Source organism: Ipomoea nil, unplaced genomic scaffold, assembly GCF_001879475.1.
Source record: "Ipomoea nil cultivar Tokyo-kokei standard unplaced genomic scaffold, Asagao_1.1 scaffold1339, whole genome shotgun sequence".
Classification (NCBI taxonomy): domain Eukaryota; kingdom Viridiplantae; phylum Streptophyta; class Magnoliopsida; order Solanales; family Convolvulaceae; genus Ipomoea; species Ipomoea nil.
In genome coordinates, this window is record NW_017617767.1 from 326,887 (window position 1) to 347,396 (window position 20,510).

The following is a 20,510-nucleotide window of genomic DNA, read 5'->3' on the forward strand; positions in this document are numbered from 1 at the left end:
GTTGGCTCACTTGAAGTGTTTTGTTGATGACAAGATGAAGAATCATCCATCTATAGTTAATATTTGAAAAATAAGAATTATTAAAACACTAAATGTTGGGACTTACGACTTAGAGTTGAGATAATTAGAATCAATAGTTTTGATTCATTGTTGTATTGGATTGAGATCCAAAGATTCTTTATCGATCTAGCTACTAGCTACAAGGATGGGGCTTTTTAATATGTAAAGGGAAATGTAAAAGAGAATAGAAATTTCTAGTTTTAGAATCTAGTTAGACGATTGTGTGATAACTTTTTCTTCTTCTCGATCATTCAAGATATTTTGTGAAGGAACCTATTACTGAATCTGATGAGTTAAACTGAAAGTCAAAAGAAAAAATTGAGGATTTGAGGAGTTGAAATTATTAATTATTATAATATTTATATATAATACTAGCATTTTGTACGTGTGATGCGCGAAAATTTATGCCCAACATTAAAAAATTGATAAATACAAATAATTAAAAATTATAGTTCGAATTTTATTTCGCAATTCCTTAAAGTAGTAAATTGTAATCATCGTATTTGAAAGATAATTAGATATAGGTGTATGATAATAATGATAGAATTATGAAAGTTTTAGAATTAAATAGTAACGGTGTTATAACGGTATAAGAGTATTTTAGTCTAACAAGAATGTAGTAGGGACAATTTTGTCCATTACAATTGAAGTGTACAACATTTAATAAAAAATGTATACCTTTATTTACATACAAATGTAAGTATTAACACAAATGTACCTATCGTTTAATGGGTAAAGTTCTTGATTTCCGGTTAAGGGTTCAAACTTTATTTTAGATATTTAATACACTGTATATATTTATTATATTAAAAAAAATCGATCGATTCTTCGGTTCGATTCGAGTTTTATCCGAACCAAACCGATCCGATTACCTAAACTGAGTACCGATCGGTACTTTGGTTTAGTACCGAACTGAACCGGTTCGATTCGATTCGGGTAACCCGACCGAAGTGCCCAGCCCTATTCCAAATATTGGCAAGACACAAATGTATTCCTTTGAGGTCATTTCATTTTCGATAACAAACGAACCGTCGAGACCGCCGTTACAATTTGCACTCATATACATCTACTAAAACCATCGGCATGCCTGCGCAATTGCAAGATGATGTGCAATTTTTCAAGTCATTTTTTTTGTAATGAGGTACTATAGCAACTGTCTAAAGGTGTGTGCTAAGTAAACTTCACCTTGTAATCCTAATCAACAAAGTGTCATAATGACAGTTGACTATAGTTGCGTATAGTTGACAGACAACCATACCAACTAGACTAGGGTTGCTTTTTTTTCTTTTTCTTTTTTCTTTTTTTTTTCTTTTTTAGATGTCTTTTTTTTTTTTTTTTTCTTTCTATCTCTTGGGTGATGTGTTTTACAATATTTACAAATTTTGTAACCATTGCAAAATTGACAAATGCCAAACTTTTAACTTCAATTTGATTTTTTTAATTAATAAAATATTATTATCTTGGTGGTGAGTTGAAATTGCAGGAATGTAAAGAAAATATATAATTGGTGAATTGCAAAAAGTTCTACTATATGGCTACATGTACTATTAATATCTATTCAATCAGTTTTACTCCTAATATGACAAAAAAATCTAGAGAAAATACCAATTTTGGTCCCACTAATATTAGCAAAATAACAGTTTTGCTCTACATGTTTAATTCCTACCAATTTTCATCAACAACTATTATTTTAATACCAATTTTCATCAACGACTATTATTTTAGTACCAATTTTCATCCACGAATATTATTTTAGTACCAATTTCCAGTCACGACTATTATTTTAGTGCTAAAATTCATCACGACGGTCACCCCTCCGTTTAAACCATGCCAAATTTTTAAAATTTTAAGGGTATTTTCATTCTTTTCAACTTAAGATCTCAATTTGAGCATGAATAAATGATTTAAGTCCTAAGACCGATCCCAATTTGAGCAGGAGAATTGCGAATTGGGATTGATCTTAGGACTTAAATTCCCTTTTTCATGCTCAAATTGAGATCTTAATTTGAAAATGATGAAAATACCCTTTAATTTCATATTTCGGCATGTCTTAAACGAAAAGGGTGACCGACGTGATGAATTTTGGCACTAAAACAATAGTTATGGATGAAAATTAGTACTAAAACAATAGTCGTGAATAAAAATTGGTACTAAAATAATAGTCGTGATCTTTATGTGATCAAGATTAAGAGCATAATATATATATTTTTAACTGATTAAGGATGTTGTAGCTACTCCCAACCAAATTAAAATTATAATCCATCACCATCTTCTTCTTCATGTTAATTAAGCCGGAAGCCCTAGCAGCGGCAACAAGGAGCAGCAAAGTCACCTGAAGGAGAAAGAGAGGACATGCGACGACGCCGGAAAACCAGCCCGCCTTTGCCATCTTTCCTCGTCGCGACATGCGACTGTTCGCCCCTGTTCGCGACGCCTCCGCCTGCCGATGAATATAACAGCAGCGCGAAGATGGAGAGCGGCAGCCCTTCACCTGAAGGAGAAGATCGAGCAGCGACGCCACCGGGAAAACCCAGCCACGCCTCCGCCGCGTCTCCTCACTGCGCAACGCCAACAACCGCCGCCTGCAATTCCAAGTCGCACCGCTGTCGTGTCGTCCTATCGCTAAAGCAAGAAAACTAATGGCGGTTGCCTGAAAAACAAAGCACTGAAGGCTTCTAAAACCAATTCCGAGGTCGCCGGTGAGTCACATTCGGAACCAGTGCGTAGGCCTCATTTTTTTTTCCGGCCAAAACAAATCGGCAGTAGTCTCACCAAAGGAATCACAATATATATTTAATATCAAAATAAAGGAAATTAAAATAATTGTGCTTAATGCTCGTAATTAAATTCCAGGCATCCAGATCAATTACAAATAATTCTTTCAAACAAAGAATTAAAACAAATGTAATCGTAAAATAAAGCATATACAAACACTTGATGTATATGAAAAATTACTGTTGATTTTTAGGCAATACAATCAACCAGACAGGGATTATAAAGGCTCTGATACCAAATGTTAGATCTAAATAATCTAACGATACAGAAGAATGGTACACAAGGAACCTGACCTCGTATAAGCGGAAGCGGTAGTCGTGTTGATCTCTAGCCATAGTTGGTGTTCTTGTTTGTTGCCTCTTAACCATGGTTGCAATAGGCGCTAGGCGCTAGTCGGGCGGTAGAGTAGCGCCTAGCGCCTAGACGGCCTAGGTGGGGTCTAAGTGGCCTAGGCGGTCGCCTAGGCGGCTAACTGAAAAAAAAAGAAAACCAGTGCACGTGTGTAAGTGCATATATGTCATATTACACACACACACACACACACACACACACACACATACATACATACATATATATATGTATGTCTGTCATATAAATAGAAAAAAATTAGCAAGGTCGAGTCAGTCGGGTTAACTCGGCTAACTCGACAGAAATTGACGAGTTAACTCGGCGTAATCGGACAAGTTAGGCGTAGGCGGCTGAATTAGGCGCTAGGCGGCCGGTCTCCTAGGCGGGAGCCTAGGGGGAAATCGCCACGGCCTAGGGGCGCCTAGCGCCTAGGCGCCGATTACTCAGTGCCTAGGCGGGATTTTTACAACCCTGCTCTTAACGGTAGACCGTTAGCCATATTTTGCCTCGTACTAGACTCAGAATGGTGTATAGGTGTCTACTGAGCAATATAAGTACCGTAACTGAATGTGCTATATATCGAATATCCTGTATCCCATAAATTCAGGTTTATACTATGCATAGAGTCTGATTAACTAACAACTTCTCGTTATTAAGTCTAATCAAACTACTTAATAAGCCTAATCAACTTGCATCACTTAATTAATGCCCTTATATAATATATAATATATATTATATTATTAGAGAAAATCTTACATCCACATAATACAATCCACATATTCAAGTAATTGCATCAACAAACAAATAAAAACCACGCGAAAATTTGTAAACAACAAAGCATATAGATCGAGGTGATTTTTTTTTTTTTTTTTTTTTGAAAAAATCTGGAGTTGACTCATCAAACACCACAAAATCTTGTTGAGCAATCACCTCGTCCATATTGAACACAGGCACCGCAAACAAAACCGCAAAGATCAAATCTAAAGCTGTCCATATCAAAAGACAATGTCTAAAATCCACGAAGATCAAAAGAATAAAGAGCAAAATCCGCGAAGATCTAAAAGGAAAAATAAAAGGAAACTATAGAAAACGGGACTGACACAAAAACATTAAAACCCAAATACTGAAACAACATTATTTGGATCTAGGATCCACAATGCTGTGTAGATTTTGGTCCATGATATAAATTGTGTCGCTTGTCTGTTCCTTCAACATTTAGCACAAAGCAAACCAAGCAACCTTCTAGCCCAAACTGGGGAAAAAAAATTACAAGATTACAATGGTTATACCATGTAACATGATTCATCTTTCATTGTGGACTCTAGTCCAGTAAAAATTATGTGTCTGCATTCAATATATCACAAAGAGTCAACATCACCTCCACTAAGGCTCAATCTCATGACCTCCCATATAGGAGAGTCACTACATACCATCCAAGCACAATGTGCTTGGCATGTGCCTTCATTTAATAAAGGGATAATTAACGATTTGGTCCCTTGAACGGTCAATGTAGTCCTTGAATTCCATATTCATTAATTTGATCCTCTAATTAACTTTTGGTAAAAAATAACTCCTTCCGGCACTATTTCACCGTTCAGCCCGGGAAGACTCCGATTTAGCATAGGCATTTTGGTCTTTTCTTGTCTTCATCCGGTGAGGACTCCGAATACGCCAGAAACCGGAGACGGAGACCACCAACTTTGCAACCACTCAAGACCACCCAAAACAGCCGAAAAAAGCAAGAGTTTGCTGTGATTATAATCTTTTATTAAAAGAGTTTTTTACTTGCATCTGAATTAAAAAAGAATTTTAGGCGACATGTTCGTCTTCTTCTGGTCTTCTTAGGCGAGGCTCGACCCGATGGTCGCGACTTGCTTTCCTCCGCCCGATGGAAAAAGAAGTGAGTTCTCAGATTATTTTACTCCGACGGCATTCAAAACAAGGGAGGGCGGTCTTCCCAGCATCTTCGACCTCCGGTGTGCTCCGTTTTGGGGTGACTGGGTCAGGCGGTTGTAAGTGACCACTCGCTTCCTTCTCTGGCTGTCCATGTTTCTTGGTGACCGGAGGCGACTAGTGGAGGATTCTCACTGGCGCTACTGACAGTTGATGCTTACTGCTGTCGCGATCTGTTATTTCTTGGCTCCAATTGCTGTTCTCGCAGGTATTTGTTGATTGTGGGTTTGTGTGTTTTTTTCTGGAGGTGTATGTTTTCCGGCGTAATTGTGCAAAGGTGGTGATTCTATATTCCGGTTGGATGTTCTGTCGTCCATGAACTCTGGCTGGTGGTGGCTCTGTAGATGTTGTCTTCTCCGGCGTGATTAGTATTATGTACTTGTAGTATTTACATTCAGATGTTTTTGGTGATTCATAAATCATTTCCCTGATGCACTTCATATATTTCATTACACTGAAGCCAAGAGAATAAGCTTATGTAAAAGCTGGAATTAATTACATCAAGAAGGATTTCCTTACTTTATTTAATTCACCAACAACATCACTAATGTTCATTCTATCTGCAGGGAATTCAACAGAACAGGCAACCCCAACTTTGATCATACAAACTAAGCACACATCAAATTTGTCATTCTCCTTGCAAGATTTCCCTTTGTTCCTCATTTGTATTTGTTCAACTCTTTCTTGGAGAATTTTTGGATCTGCAATCTCCACTCCTCTCTCTGCTAAACCCGCCTTAGCATAGCTATGGAGGTTTAAGCCGTCTTTGAACAATTCATCTGTAGGTCTCCTCCCAATGAGCATTTCCAAGATTAGTATGCCAAAGCTATATACATCTCCTGCCTTTGATGCCTTACTTCCAATACCATATTCTACTCCAAAATTTTAAAAAGTGTCATCAAAATGCAGATTAGATGAGTATATGCATTTAATATTAGAATGATAAGTACTTTCTAGTCAATCATGTGTATTAGAATACTTATCATACCTGGTGGAGCATAACCAATAGTTCCTCCAACTCCTCCTATAGAACTGTTGTTTTCTGAACAACTTTGAATCGGCCTTTGTTGTACAAATCTTGCCAATCCGAAATCACCAACATGTGCAGTCATGTTTTTATCAAGGAGAACATTGCTTGGCTTGAGATCGCAATGGATTATTGCAGGTTCACAATCATTATGAAGATAATCTAGAGCGCAGGCCACGTCGATGAGAATGTTTATCCTCTCAACAAAACTTAACCTCCGAGAATTCTCTTTTGGAATAAAATGCAGCCAGTTCTCAAGGTTCCCATTATCCATGTATTCATAAACTAGTGCCTTGAAATCATTCCCTTGGAGATCATACCCTGAACATGCAGTTAATACCTTGACAAGATTGCGGTGTCTAGTGTTCTTCAACACTTCACACTCAGCTACAAAACTGCGGGACGCTCCTTGGTGCAGAAGATCAAGTACCTTGACTGCGAAAACTATTCCATCTTGATCAAAACATCCTTTATATACAGCTCCAAAACCACCAACTCCTAGTAAATTTTCTTCGCAGAATCCATTAGTGGACTTGTGGAGGGAATGGTATGACACCCTTAAGGTGGAGTTTTCTAACAAATGGGGTAACGGTTCTTTTCTATGTCTTCTAAACCACCTAAGGCAAAGAATAAACACTACAAGAGTTATCCCAATAACACCAAGAATCAAAGGAATTACTACTTTCAAATAAGATTTTGATTTCTTCTTCTCGGGCTTTGTAGTATTACATTCACGAAGTTTCAGTTCAGTTATTCCCCCACACAGCTTTCTATTTCCTACAATCGAAACAGAACTTGTGTCGTTGAAGATTCCTTTGGTTGGGACTGCCCCTTCCAAATCATTGTACGAAAGATTCAAATTCTGTAAAAGTTTGAAGTCCTTGAAGAAAGCTGGGAATTGACCTGTTAATTTGTTGTGAGAAAGGTCTAAAAATTGCAGTCCCCTTAAATTTGACAAAGCTGATGGAATAGGGCCTTGAAGGTGGTTATTGGTAAGACTCAACATTTCCAAGTACACGCAGCTACCAAGCGTTGTTGGAATATGGCCTGACAATGAATTATAGGACAAATCCAAGTAGTCTAGATTTATCAAATATCCAATCTCGTTTGGAATGGAACCTACCAACTGGTTGTAAGATAGATCCAAAGCAATTGACAAGGATGATAGTCTTAGAACTTCCTTAGGGATGTAACCACTAAGGTTGTTCTTATAAAGGGTTAACATCAATAGGTTTTGACATTTTCCAAGACTTCGAGGAATAACTCCCTGGAGGTAGTTTTCTTCTAAACTGAGTGTGAATAAACGGGTTAGATTTCCTAAAGAAGATGGGATTTTCCCAACAAATCTGTTTCCAAATAAACCCAATTTTTGTAGATTTCTCAGAAACCCAATCTCGAATGGGATTTCCCCACTAAATTTGTTGACACCCAAATATAGAGTCTCCAAGCCAATGAGATTAGAAATCCCCTTTGGAATATTTCCAGAAACTTCATTGCTGTGAAGGTGGAGATATACAAGGTTTCTTGAAATGTTAGTGATCAATCTGGGCAAGCAACCTCCAAAATTATTACGACTAAGTTCCAAAATTTCTATGCTGGAGGTATTGATCAATGAAGAAAGGAAGTTGAGGTCATCAAACATCCCCTCCCCAAGATGGTTATTTCCAACCACAAACCTCTGAATTTTTTGCAGTTTTCTAAGGTCAGGAACTTTTCCTGTCAACCCATTTGAAAGAACATGGAAGAACTGCATGTTTGTAGCATTGGATAATGTAGTAGGAATACTTCCAGTGAAATTGTTAATTTGAAAACCAAAATAAAAAAGGCTGGGAAGATTGACAAAAAGATTGGGGGGCAAAGTCCCATGAATGCAATTCATGGCCACATCAAGAGCCAACAAGGATGAATGATTGAATAGAGAAGAAGGCACAGTGCCGGTTAAATTATTTCCACTGACTACAAAGTATTTTAGTTTTGGTAATCTACCTAGAGAATCAGGTATTTCTCCAATGATGTTGTTGAACGAGACAGAAAAGCCATAAAGCAAAGAAAGATTCCCAAGAGGTTGAGGGATTTTACCAGTAAGGTTGTTGTGAGTAAAATCAAAGAATTCGAGATTAGTTAAAGTGCCAAGCTCTGGTGGAACATTGCCTACGAGATTGTTGTATGCCAAAGCTAAAGTTTTCAAGTTTTTGCACGCAGAAATGTTTGACGGTATAAACCCATTGAGAGAATTATTGTTTAAGTACAAAATCTGCAACTTATGCAAATTACCAATTTCAGGTGGAATTTTACCTGAGAAACTGTTGTTTTTGAGCTCTAGAACCCTGAGAAAGCTCAAGTTACCGATGTGTGAAGGCACTGATCCCCCCAACTTCAAAGACTTGAGCTTTATGGCTGTGACTCTATGGTGACGACGACCACATGAAACACCAGACCATTCACAGAAATGGATGGTTTCATTCCATGTGGTCAAGACACTAAAAGGATCTTCTTTTATCATTTTTTTGAATTCAAGAAGGGAAATTTTGTCTGTCTCGTTGCCTAATAACTTGGAGGTGCAAGAAACAAACACAAAACCAGGAATCAATAAGATAAGAAAACACAACAAAAAGAAAAACTTAGTGTAAATCAAATCAAGAGTTGGAAAAGTCATCATCAATGTGGTATGCCAAAGGGTAAGAGAATGATATATAGTAATTAAGTAGGAAGTGTGCTTTGTGTCTTTGTGTATGCATGCCATATTATTTATAGTGTTAACCATAAAGCTATTTATTAACAACATTTTAAAATTTTATAATTTTATGATTCTATAATGGTGTATGATATGGTAAACTAATTAACAACAATGGTGTGGCTAGTGTATGTTAGGTCGTAGGGAATTTTAATTCGAAATATATTTCCAAAATTTCAGCCATGGTACAATATAAAATTAATCTAAAGTTTGTGCTACACATGGTATTTTTAAAATCACTCTGTTTCTTTCTAAAAGTGTTAGGAGTGTATCAATTTCACATGATACAATGGATTATTGTAATTTTAAAAATTATTTTTATAATTTGAGGTTATGTGTTTGTGTAAATTATGAGTCACCTCCAAGGCATCAAATCGAACACAAAAGTAGATGCCATTCAAATGTGAAATGAATTATTTTAGGGTCATTTCACTATTGACAAATTGTGAAAATCATCTTTAGAATTTGCATAAAGAATACCTAAAGAAAGACTGAAAAGTACAATACTTATTTAACTTTACATAAAGATATATTTGTGAACAATTAAATGCAATTATTGTGCTGAGGGACAAGAGGGTCCAAAAATGAATAGATCCTTCTTGTGGATTTTATCTTGCCAGAGAAGAGATTGATTAAACTATTATTATGTGACAAGTTAATTATATTGTAGTAATAATTTGGTAAACTATTACTAATAATACCAGTGATGAACTATTACTATCAATTTAGTTAAAGATAAATTTAAAGGTAATAATGTAAAAATGTGGTTCTTCACGTTTCCACTAATGATGAATTCGATTTGCCCATCACAACAAGAAGTCGGTTTTTACATTGTACCCTTAAATTTAATGTTTACTAAATGTATATATATTTAACTGTATGACCAAATGTTTAATAAAATCAGTAGTTAAGAGACTATTTATGATCAAATTGAAAGTCGATGATGAAATTTGATAAATGTCAATAGTTAAAGATCTATTTATTAGGGTGGGCGTTTCAGTTTCATATTTTAACCCATGGCCTCCCATTTCGAAGAGTCACTTCATGCCACTAGACCACAAGGTCATTAATTATTTATTTATTTTCACTAATAATTTAAATTTTAAAATCTAAACAACAAGTACACAATACACATTTTAAATTCTTCAATCTAAAATAAAGTCCAAAATAAATCGACATCTTCACTTGCGTCTGATGTCCGACAACAATGTCACAAACTTGCAATTACAAATTCGAAACAAAGAACAATTGTAAAAAATTGGGTTAGGGATTGAGGTTTTAGTATATATATTTAGATAAATTTGTAAATATAAAAACATTTACGTAATATATATATATATATATATATATATATATATATATGATTTTCGATTCGATTTTTAACTGAATGGAACCGAAACCATTCAATTTATAAAATATAGAACTGATCAGTCTTTAATAATAAACTAAAATCTAAACCTTAATCCGAACCGAAATGCTCACCCCTATTATTGTTTATAGTCCAATTAAGAGTTGACGATGCGCAAAAACATATGCCCAATATTTATATTTAAAAAAAAATAACTAACAAATTTTTTTTTACTAATTAAAATATAAATGAACTAAAATTTATTTATTTATTTATTTTTGAAAACCAACTAAATTTATTTATTATATTATTCCAAAATATAATGTCTACAAATAAAGTCAAATATTATTATCAGAGTTAATTCCAGCAATGGTCCTTCGACTATTGTGATTTTCCAAAATTGGTTCTTGTTTTTTAATTTGGACGAAATAAACCCTTGACTATTAGATTTGTTCCACCATAGGTCCTTTCGTCAAAATAGTTTTAGACAACCGTTAAGTAAAGGGGTAAAAGTGTAATTTCCTTAGCTAGGTCTCTTCTTTGTCTTTCCTGGCTTCCTGTTAGATGGCTTCAATAATTTCCAGTGGGAGCAGGGGAGTGGGGTCCGTGCCCTCCCTAAATGCTAATTGGCGGGTGAGAATATTGTGATGGAACTTAATAGGAAAACCGTAAATTGGGGAAGAATTTAGAGTTAGAGGAGAAAGAGATAGAAGAAGAAGCTGAAAATCTCAATTCATATCATGAAGAAAACCCATCATCTACAGGCAAGCTAAATACAAGCTACTACTAACAGTTCCCCACTTTTCAGCATAACTAACTGCTAACAAAACAAGCTGTAAAGGAAAATAAAAGGGGGAGGCTAAACGACATCGTCAGATCAGCGCTCAACTGCCTCCCAACAGCCACTGCAACGGTGTCGTTTTGGGCCTTCATTTATTAACGAAATAACGGCTACTTCCTACGACACCGTTTTAGGATTGCTTCTTCCTTCCTTTTCTCAACCACTGATTTCCCTTTTTCCCTCAGCTCTTATAGTCGTTACACCACCCCCCTCATTCAACGATCCTTGTCCCCAAGGATCGAACAATGGAAATTGACTCTTGATGTGGTAAAAGTCTTCCCAGGTGGCCTCCTTCTCTGGAGGATTAGTCCAGTGGACCAAAAATCTGAGTGACAACCTTATTATCTCTTTTAACCAATCGTTTGGCCAGCACACTCAATGGTTCAGCGAGTACTTGCCCCTCCAGTCCCACAAGAGGGGGATTAATTACTACACGGCTACACCATCCCCCACCTTTTTCTTCAACTGCGACACATGAAAAACCAGATGTAGTAATGAACCTGGAGGGAGAGATAACATGTAAGCCACTGCTCCAATTCTAGCCAAAACCTTGTAAGGTCCATAGAACTTGGCCGAGAGTTTCAGATTACTTCTGATTGCAAGTGTGACTTGTCTATAGGGCTGGATCTTAAGGAAAACCCAATCACCTACTGCGAAAGACCTTTCAGACCTCCCCTTGTCAGCCTGCATTTTCATCCTGTTCTGGGCTTGGCTGAGGTTGTCCTTCAATGCTAACAAGACTGCTCCTCTGTCAGTTAACCAGTTCATATCCCTGTTGTCTGAGTGTAATTCACATGTCAGGAGGGGTGGGGAATAGCTATATAGGGCTTGAAATGGTGTGCATTTCAAAGCTGTGTGGTAATTAGTGTTGTACCACCACTCAGCCAAATGCAGCCACTTGCTCCAACTACCAGGCCTATGAAAGACCATACACCTCAAGTAACCTTCTACACATTTGTTGACCCTTTTAGTTTGTCCATCTGTTTGAGGATGGTAAGCAGTTGAGAGGTTCAAATCCACTTTTAAACTCTTGAACACAGACTGCCAAAATTTGCTAGTAAAAATCTTGTCTCTGTCAGATATGATAGCTTTAGGCAACCCATGGAGTTTGTAGACATTCTCCATGAATAGATTAGCCACAACTTCAACAGTGTAGGGGTGACTTAAGCCAATGAAGTGACTATACTTTGTTAGCATGTCCACAATCACCAGTATGACCTCCTTTTTGTTTGATTTAGGAAGTCCCTTAATAAAATCCATAGACACATTCTGCCAGGCCTCTTCTGGAAAAGGAAGGGGTTGCAATAGGCCTGGGGTTGCCACATTCTCATGCTTACATCTCTGGCACACATCACAGCTTTTTACTAATTCAATAATATCTTTCTTCATACCTTTCCAATAAAAGAGTAGCTTCATCCTGTGGTAAGTGCCAGCTTGGCCAGAATGGCCCCCAACAACACTTTCATGAAGCTTTAGTATAAACTCTTTTCTCAGTTCCCCAGCAGATCCAATGTAAAGCCTATTCTTGTATCTCATAAGGCCTCTAGAAATAGAAATGTTACTATCACTGGCATGACTTACCAATGTAGGTACCAGCCTCTCTTCAGCCCACACATCTCCTTAATAAGTTTTAGCTATTTCTTCCATCCACAGTGGTTGTATGGCAGAAATGGAATGGAAGGTAACTCCTCCTTCAAAATCCTTCCTAGAGAGGGCATCAGCAGCTCCATTCTCAATGCCTTTCTTGTATTGGATGGAATAGTCCAACCCTAGCAATTTAGAGAGCCCTTTTGTTGCAAAGCAGTAGTAATTTTTTGTTCCAATAGGAACTGTAAGCTGTGATGGTCTGTCTTTATTATGAAGTGTCTCCCCAGTAAGTATGGCCTCCACCTTTCAACTGCATTAATGATTGAGAGATACTCTTTCTCATATATTGACAGACCTAGGTGTTTTTCCCCAAAAGCCTTACTGAAAAAGGCAATTGGTCTTCCTTCCTGAGTTAACACTGCTCCCATGCCCTTATAGATAGCATCAGCTTCCACTGTAAACTCCTTCTGGAAGTTAGGCAATGCAAGGACAGGAGAGTGGCAAAGAGCATTCTTCAGTTGGTCAAATGCTTCCGCAGCTTCTTTAGTCCAGGTGGAGGTATCTTTTCTAAGCATGTCTGTTAAGGGTCTGGAGATTATGCCATAATCTTTGATAAACCTCCTATAATAGCCAGCCAACCCCAAGAATCCTCTCAATCCTTTCACAGCCACAGGTTTAGGCCAAGAGGAAACAGCCTCAAGCTTGGAAGGATCAGTCTGCAGCCCATTTCCAGAAATGATGTGGCCTAAGTACTCCACTTGTGATTGGGCAAAAAAACTATTTACTCATCTTAGTATACAACTGGTTCTATTCCATCACTCTTAGAACCTCTCTTAGATGCAGCCAATGTTCATCCCAGCTTGCACTATATACTAAAATGTCATCAAAAAACACCAAGACAGATTTTCTTAGTAATTGCTTAAACACTTGATTCGTAAGGGCTTGGAAGGTTGCAGGTGCATTGGTGAGCCCAAATGACATCACCTTGAACTCATAGAGGCCTTGATGAGTCCTAAAGGCTATTTTGAACTCATCCCCTTCCCTCATCCTGACCTGATGGTATCCTGATCTCAGGTCAAGTTTGGAAAAACACATAGCTCCTACCAGTTCTGAAAACAGGTCCTCTACCAAGGGTATGGGAAATTTGTTCTTGATTGTTATGGAGTTGAGGGCTCTGTAATCAATGCAAAACCTCCATGTGTTATCCTTTTCGGGAACCAACAAAACTGGCGAAGCAAAACATGATGAACTGGGAGTAACTACTCCTGCCACTAAGATTTCCTCCACCATCTTTTCAATGATATTCTTTTGGTCAAAAGAATATCTTTAAGGACCAATATTAATGGGTTTAGCTCCTGGTATTAAGGATATAGAATGGTCTAGGGCTCTTTATGGGGGTAGGGTAGTGGGTTCTTTGAATAGGTGTTGGTAGTCTTGCAGGATTTTGCTTAGCTCAGGTGAATTGGTAGATTGGGGTGGGGTGTCTGGATTTATTTGGGTAGAAAAACACTGGACCAGGAAGCCTTGAGTTCCCTCCTTATGCCATCTTCTGACCTGTTTATCAGAAGTTCCCTTCAGAACCACATTCTTGGTTAATCCCTTAAGATAAACCTTCTTCCCTTCATTATAAAAAGAGATGCCAGGGGGCCTGGTATGCAACTGGATTGGGGCAAATTGATCTACCCAATCCATGCCCAACACCATGTCACATTCCCCTAACCTTAGCAATCTAAAGTCCTTGACAAATTCCTCGTGTTGAACCTGCCAACTGAGACCAAGACAGACTGAATCACAAGCAACCTTCTCCCAATTTCCTACAATCACCATGAGAACATTGGTCTTCTCAGGTTCCCTTCTCAAATGGCTAAGCAACTTAGGATCTAGGAAATTATGGGTACTACACTGTCCACAAGTATAATGATAGGCTATTTCTGTATAGCCCCCAGAAGTTTAATGGTGTTCCATCCTTCACCCCCTACTACAGCACATAAGGACACCTCAGCCTCCTCTATACCGCCTTCTTGTTCAAAAGCCTCAAGGACTTCAGCCTCATGTTCTTCTATGATGTTAAATGTAGGACCTCTACATTTATAGCCAGGCTGCCAAGCCTCAAAACATTTAAAACACCTCTTTTGTTCTCTGAGTTGGTTCCTAAACTGAGCTATGTCAAGGATTTTTGAGGCAGTGGTTTGTGTGGATTGGGTGGTTTTAGGTGTGTGGCTTACAGGTTGTTGGCTTACAAGGTTAGGATGGTTTGAGTTTGAACTGTAGGTCTTTGTGGGTTGTGTGGATTTGGCATTCCAGCTTAAAGGTTTTGGGCTCTCAGGCATCTTCAAGCCTTTCTCATACTCCCTAGCAAATCATATAACCTCCTCTAGGTTTCCAGGTCTAGAAGTCCTGACAAAACATCTCAGATTGGCCTTTAGTCTAGCAACATAATTTTCCAGAAAATACTGATCAGTCAGATAGGGGTAAGCCCTCAACAACATGCTCTTGTAACCCTCAAATTCATCAGTGAACTCACTTATATTTCCCCATTGTTTGCAAGAAGCAAAGTCCTCCATTAAAGAGGCTCCACTATCTCCAAACCTCCGGCACACAGCCTCAACAAAAGCAGCCCAGTGAAACTCTTCCGTTAGGCTGTTCATATACCCTTCATACCACAAACCTACTCTTCCAGTGAGGTGCACAAATAGTATATTCATAATATCATGTCTAGGTATGTGGGAAAGCACAAAAAAAAAAAAAATTCACATATGAGAACCCAATGTCTAGGATTACCATAATCAAACACAGGAAATTCGCTTTTGTACTTGAGGAATTCCAAGTTTTGACCACATCCTCTAATGGCATCCATACCTCTTCTTCTGCGCATCCATTCATCTTGAGGTCTCTCCACAGTATTCATCCCTCCTGGGGTCTCAATGCCATGATTAACCATGTTTTCTTCCTCCTCCTGGACATGAGCTTTGTCTGCTCTCCTTCCCGGATCCATGGCAGGTCTTTCTAGAATCTGACCATGTACAGACGACTACCCCGGAGAGTTCTCCAAGATAGGCACCACTGGCCTATTGAGCCTGAAAAGCTCCAGTAGCTCTTCTTTGAGATTTCCAAACTGAGTGGAAATCTCATTGACTGAGTCATCGATCTTGCTGTTCAGCTCTGTTACAGTGGCCTCTAGCTTTCTCAAACGATCCTACATATGGGCTCTGATACCACTTGTGATGGAACTTAATAGGAAAACCAGAAATTGGGAAGAATTGGGGAAGAATTTAGGGTTAGAGGAGAAAGAGATAGAAGAAGCTGAAAATCTCAATTCATAGCATGAAGAAAACCCATCATCTACAGGCAAGCTAAATACAAGCTACTACTAACAGTTCCCCACTTTTCAGCATAACTAACTGCTAACAAAACAAGCTGTAAAGGAAAATAAAAGGGGGAGGCTAAACGACGTCGTCAGATCAGCGCTCAACTGCTTTCCAACCGCCACTGCAACGGTGTCGTTTTGGGCCTTCATTTATTAACGAAATAACGGCTACTTCTTACGACACCGTTTTAGGATGGCTTCTTCCTTCCTTTTCTCAGCCACTGATTTCCCTTTTTCCCTCAGGCCTCAGCTCATATAGCCGTTACAAATATTCAATGTTGAGCGTGGACTGGCAAAGTCTTGTAAGTTGTAACTATCTAAATCTAGTGTTAGATTGTTGCTGAGAGCAATTATTTATGAGAATCAGCACAGCTTAGCTTACACCTGATCATGAGCAAACTATCTGTAAGCCATGGCAGCAGCTACCTTGTGTAGATTCAATTCTTGAATATCTCTGCAGCCTTTTCACTCTTTCTGCTTGCGGCGTCTTTAGCGTCTTCACTCTCATTTGATCTGCAAAACATCACTGCTAAGGATACAAACGTGAACATCAACGTGGAAGGAGATGCATATATCTCAGAGCAGGGGATCCAAGTCACCTCATATGAACGCAACAAGGTCTTGAATGGCAAAGTCGGCCAAGCAAAGTATGTTAAATCCTTTCACCAATGGGACAAGGCCACTGGAGAATTGGCTGATTTCACCATCCACTTTTTTTTTTTTTTTTTTTTTTTTTTGGAATATAAACTACAAATTAAATTTAGCACATCCATACAATAATGATTGCTTTGTACTCCATTACCGCCGCCACGTCGCGTGCCAGGGTGCTGCGGAGAATGGCTTTCAACATCGACTCAAATGGTAACAGTAGCTTTGCTGATGGGTTGGCCTTTTTCCTGGCGAATTTTTCAACCCATCCATTCAATATAATTGCCACTGGTGGAGGTGGCCTTGGCTCATGGCTCCCAGTTCAGTAACACGCCCAGATCCTTTTGTGGCTGTGTTGTTCGATAACAAATGTATGTATCAACGTTAATTCTACGCTGGAATGGGTTAATATCACAGCATGGTTGAACAACGTTACTCACGGAAAGGATAACAATGCTTCCATTACTTATAATGGTAGTTCCAAGGTTCTTGGAGTTGTTTTTAATTACAAGATTCTGGAATGACCAGTATCTGACAAGCAGCCTTAGCTATCAATCACGGCCGTTCCAAAAAAATGGAGGTCCTGTACGACATCGTAATTTGGGCCCTTTTCAAGCATTTCATATATATAAATAACACTCCATAGTTGTTAAATTGTATAAATACGTTGCACTACTCTAAAGGAATCCCTTGTTCTGCCACAACTATTTGCAATATCATGCACACAAAGTCAAGTTAAGACTGTGATTACCACTACAAGTATAAAATGCTCTACAATTTACATCGAAGAATCTTTTTTTGTACACCTTGAACCACTCCTCCAAACCCTGATTAAACTACTTAATGAAGAACTTCAGTCTTCGAAATTCAGAACTTGAATACAGTATACTACGGGCCGACGCCCTCCACTCAGACCACTTCTAGAAAATCAAAGAATCTAAGTCCCCACCACCGGGGTTCAAACCTATGAACATCCATTTGGAATGGTAACCGGGTTGACACTCCTCATATAATATATGTATATAAGTATATAATTTTTTTATTATTTTTTTACAATTATGCCCCCAAATTTGGGGCCCAATTGTAAAAAAAATTATGGCCCTATTTGGTAAATGGATGTTAGTTGATAGCTAATTGGGTTAAAAGGTATGACTAATTGATAACATTTGAATGTAGAAAAATATTTGATAAATTAGCTATTAGCTGTTTGGTATAATTTATTTTCTCAAAAAGCTAATTGAAAAAAATTGCTTTGAGCATCTTTTTAAATCTTAGCTTTTGAAGTTACAAAAAACTGATTAACCAAACACTTATATTAGTTTTTTAACCATGTTAAATAGTTAAAAAATAATCAAATAAATTAAAATTAATAGATAAGCTAACTATCTTACGAAACATGACCAATATATATAACTCATATAATATATTATATATGTATATAAGTATATAATTCTTTTTTACCAGGACTATGTGGTTCAATGGTACCCGGGTTGGACTTCCATTAGGAAGGTTGTGAGTTCAAGCCTCAGTGGAGGCGTTATTAGCTCTTTGTGTTTCAGTAGCTTGAGAAAGTATATGAACAGATACTACAATGTAATAGAGCTAGTAGCATTCAAAAAAATATAATTCTTTTTTAATTTTTTTTTAACAATTGGCCCCCAAATTTGGGGGCCAATTGTTTAAAAAAATAATAAAATTAATATATACACATACTATACAGCAGGCAGTGCGCTGCCTGCTGTATAGTATATGTATATACATGTTCTCTAATTGGGGCCCCCAAAATTTGGGGGCCCCTGTGCAAGTGCCCTGGGCAGTCATGCCCAGGGACGGCCCTGCTATCAATGCTTTACTTCATCCCATGCTCAACTAAACTACGAGGCCGCGGCCGCCGATCAGGAATCCCTCGCCCTCGGTGTCCCCTACCCTGAAGCTTTTCTCGGCGCTACTACTAACATCTCAGAAGAACAAAACGCTACTTCCACTGCCCTGCCAGATCTTCAGTTAGTGCCACACTCTTGTTCCAATAACGGCTGGAAAGAAGCCTTGCATGCACAAGTGAAGAAGAAAACAATCACAAGAAATGACCATTTTAGCCCTTCCCTAGCGTCTAACAAACAGATAGTTAACGGAATGACCAATGCTGGATCAAATCTGATAGTCAAGGGTCTATTTTGTCCAAATTAAAATACAAGGACCAATTTTTGAAAATCATAATAGTCGGAGGACCATTGCTGGAATTAACTCATTATTATCATTAAAAAAAAAATATGGTGGATGCATGTGCATGGTAAAAGTAATGGAAAAGATAACGGTAAAGGTATTTTTGTCCACAAAATTATATAGTACAACTCTAAAAGCACAATGTACAAAATGGTTAGCACTACAAACATGGGCATAAACTAGGGATATAACTTTGATTGAGACTTATTATATTTTTAGATTAGATTAGATTAGATTAGATTAGATTATTATTATTATTATTATTATTATTATTATTATTATTATTATTATTATTATTATTATATAAAAATAATATGGTCATTTTCAAGAAAATGAACCAAATAGAAAAGTATAATTTCTTAACTTTCAGCCAAACATTTAAAAATTAAATTATTTTCTAGAAAATAATGAGTCATTTTCTGAAAATTATTTTTTAAGTTTTCAAACAGACTCTTAATTTCACATCTTTTAAGTCATAATGTTTTATTGATCAGTTTATATTTAATTAATAAATAGATTATTTTTCTAAGGAAAATACTTATTACTCTTCTTAAATTTCTCCTCTCATATTTCCGCTCCTAATGTGGCTCCAATCATTGGGTGATCATAAATATGCTAACGATGAGAATATAATTGTGTTGTATTCAATAATAATGTCGGAGAATACAGGGAGCGAATATATAGAGATGCAAGATAGAATCCTAGTCTAACACGAATAATATAGTCCTAGTCTAATATGAATAATATAGTCCTAGTCTAATATGAATAATAGTCCTAATACTCCCCCTCAAGCACAAGGTTGGCTAGCCAAAACATTGAGCTTGTCACGGAGAGTGTTAAAACGAAGAGACGACAGAGACTTTGTGAAAATATACGCTAGTTGATCCTTGGTCGAAATAAAGTGCACTTCTAACTCCTTTTTGGCTACTTTATCGCGAACAAAATGATAGTCAATCTCAATGTGCTTCGTGCGGGTATGTGTTGGGAAAATCCCACTTCCTGCGACAATAAAAATCACAGAACCGACAGGAGCACAAACACAAGATGATACACAATAGCCCAAAAATAAATATCAAACACAAGAACACACGATTTACGTGGAAAACCCCAAATCGGGGAAAAAACCACGGGACCACCACCAACCAAATAATCCACTATAATAAATCTTGGGTACAAAGTTTCAGGCTACCACACGAGCCAAACATCCACAAATCATCAAATGTAATAATTCTAGGCCAAAGACTTCTATTATATTCCACAAGCCTAAACAGAATACCAACTCGTACTTAAAATATTCAACCACCACAAGTAAGATGAAAAGAATACAAATAATACGAGAATACCCAAAAGATGCCTGGAACAAATAAGCTGACCTCCAAAATATTTGATGAATAAACCACCCAAGAATTTGGTGAACTCACGACAAACTGTACCAAATTGTACCTGCGCACTGCGGAAGAAAAGCCTGAGAATAAAACAATTGTTTCGCCCACTGCTTCTTCTCTTCGCAGCCAACTTGCTGCCGTGTAAAAAATCCCATCCATAATCCCAAAGGCAATATATATAAATATATATATGGGAGAACAAAGTAGAAAGGAA

The 20,510-nt window shown here is 37.5% G+C and overlaps 1 protein-coding gene and 1 long non-coding RNA gene across 3 annotated transcripts; both read right to left on the reverse strand.

Moving 5' to 3' along the window:
* Positions 1-134: 134 nt before the first annotated feature.
* Positions 135-20,002, reverse strand: LOC109185660. Its single transcript, XR_002055012.1, has 3 exons — positions 19,992-20,002; positions 3,470-3,473; positions 135-358 (listed from the first exon to the last, which is right to left on the reverse strand). It is a non-coding gene; the product is annotated as an uncharacterized LOC109185660 (long non-coding RNA).
* On the reverse strand, positions 5,357-8,862 carry LOC109185659 (probable LRR receptor-like serine/threonine-protein kinase At3g47570). Of its 2 annotated transcripts, none has more exons than XM_019335622.1 (2): positions 6,125-8,862; positions 5,357-6,008 (listed from the first exon to the last, which is right to left on the reverse strand). In XM_019335622.1, the coding sequence occupies exons 1-2, from the start codon at positions 8,820-8,822 to the stop codon at positions 5,632-5,634; spliced, it is 3,075 nt and encodes a 1,024-aa protein (XP_019191167.1). In that variant the 5' UTR covers positions 8,823-8,862; the 3' UTR covers positions 5,357-5,631. The 2 variants fall into 2 exon arrangements, with proteins under 2 accessions (XP_019191167.1, XP_019191168.1); XM_019335623.1 differs by having other exon boundaries at positions 5,910-6,077; positions 6,111-8,862.
* Positions 20,003-20,510: the final 508 nt, after the last annotated feature.

Coding starts and splice junctions, on each gene's coding strand:
- LOC109185659 (XM_019335622.1), bottom strand. CDS start 8,822: ATGATGACTTTTCCAACTCTTGATTTGATTTACACTAAGTTTTTCTTT. Junction 6,009..6,124: donor TATTGGTTATGCTCCACCAG/GTATGATAAGTA, acceptor ATTTTGGAGTAG/AATATGGTATTGGAAGTAAG.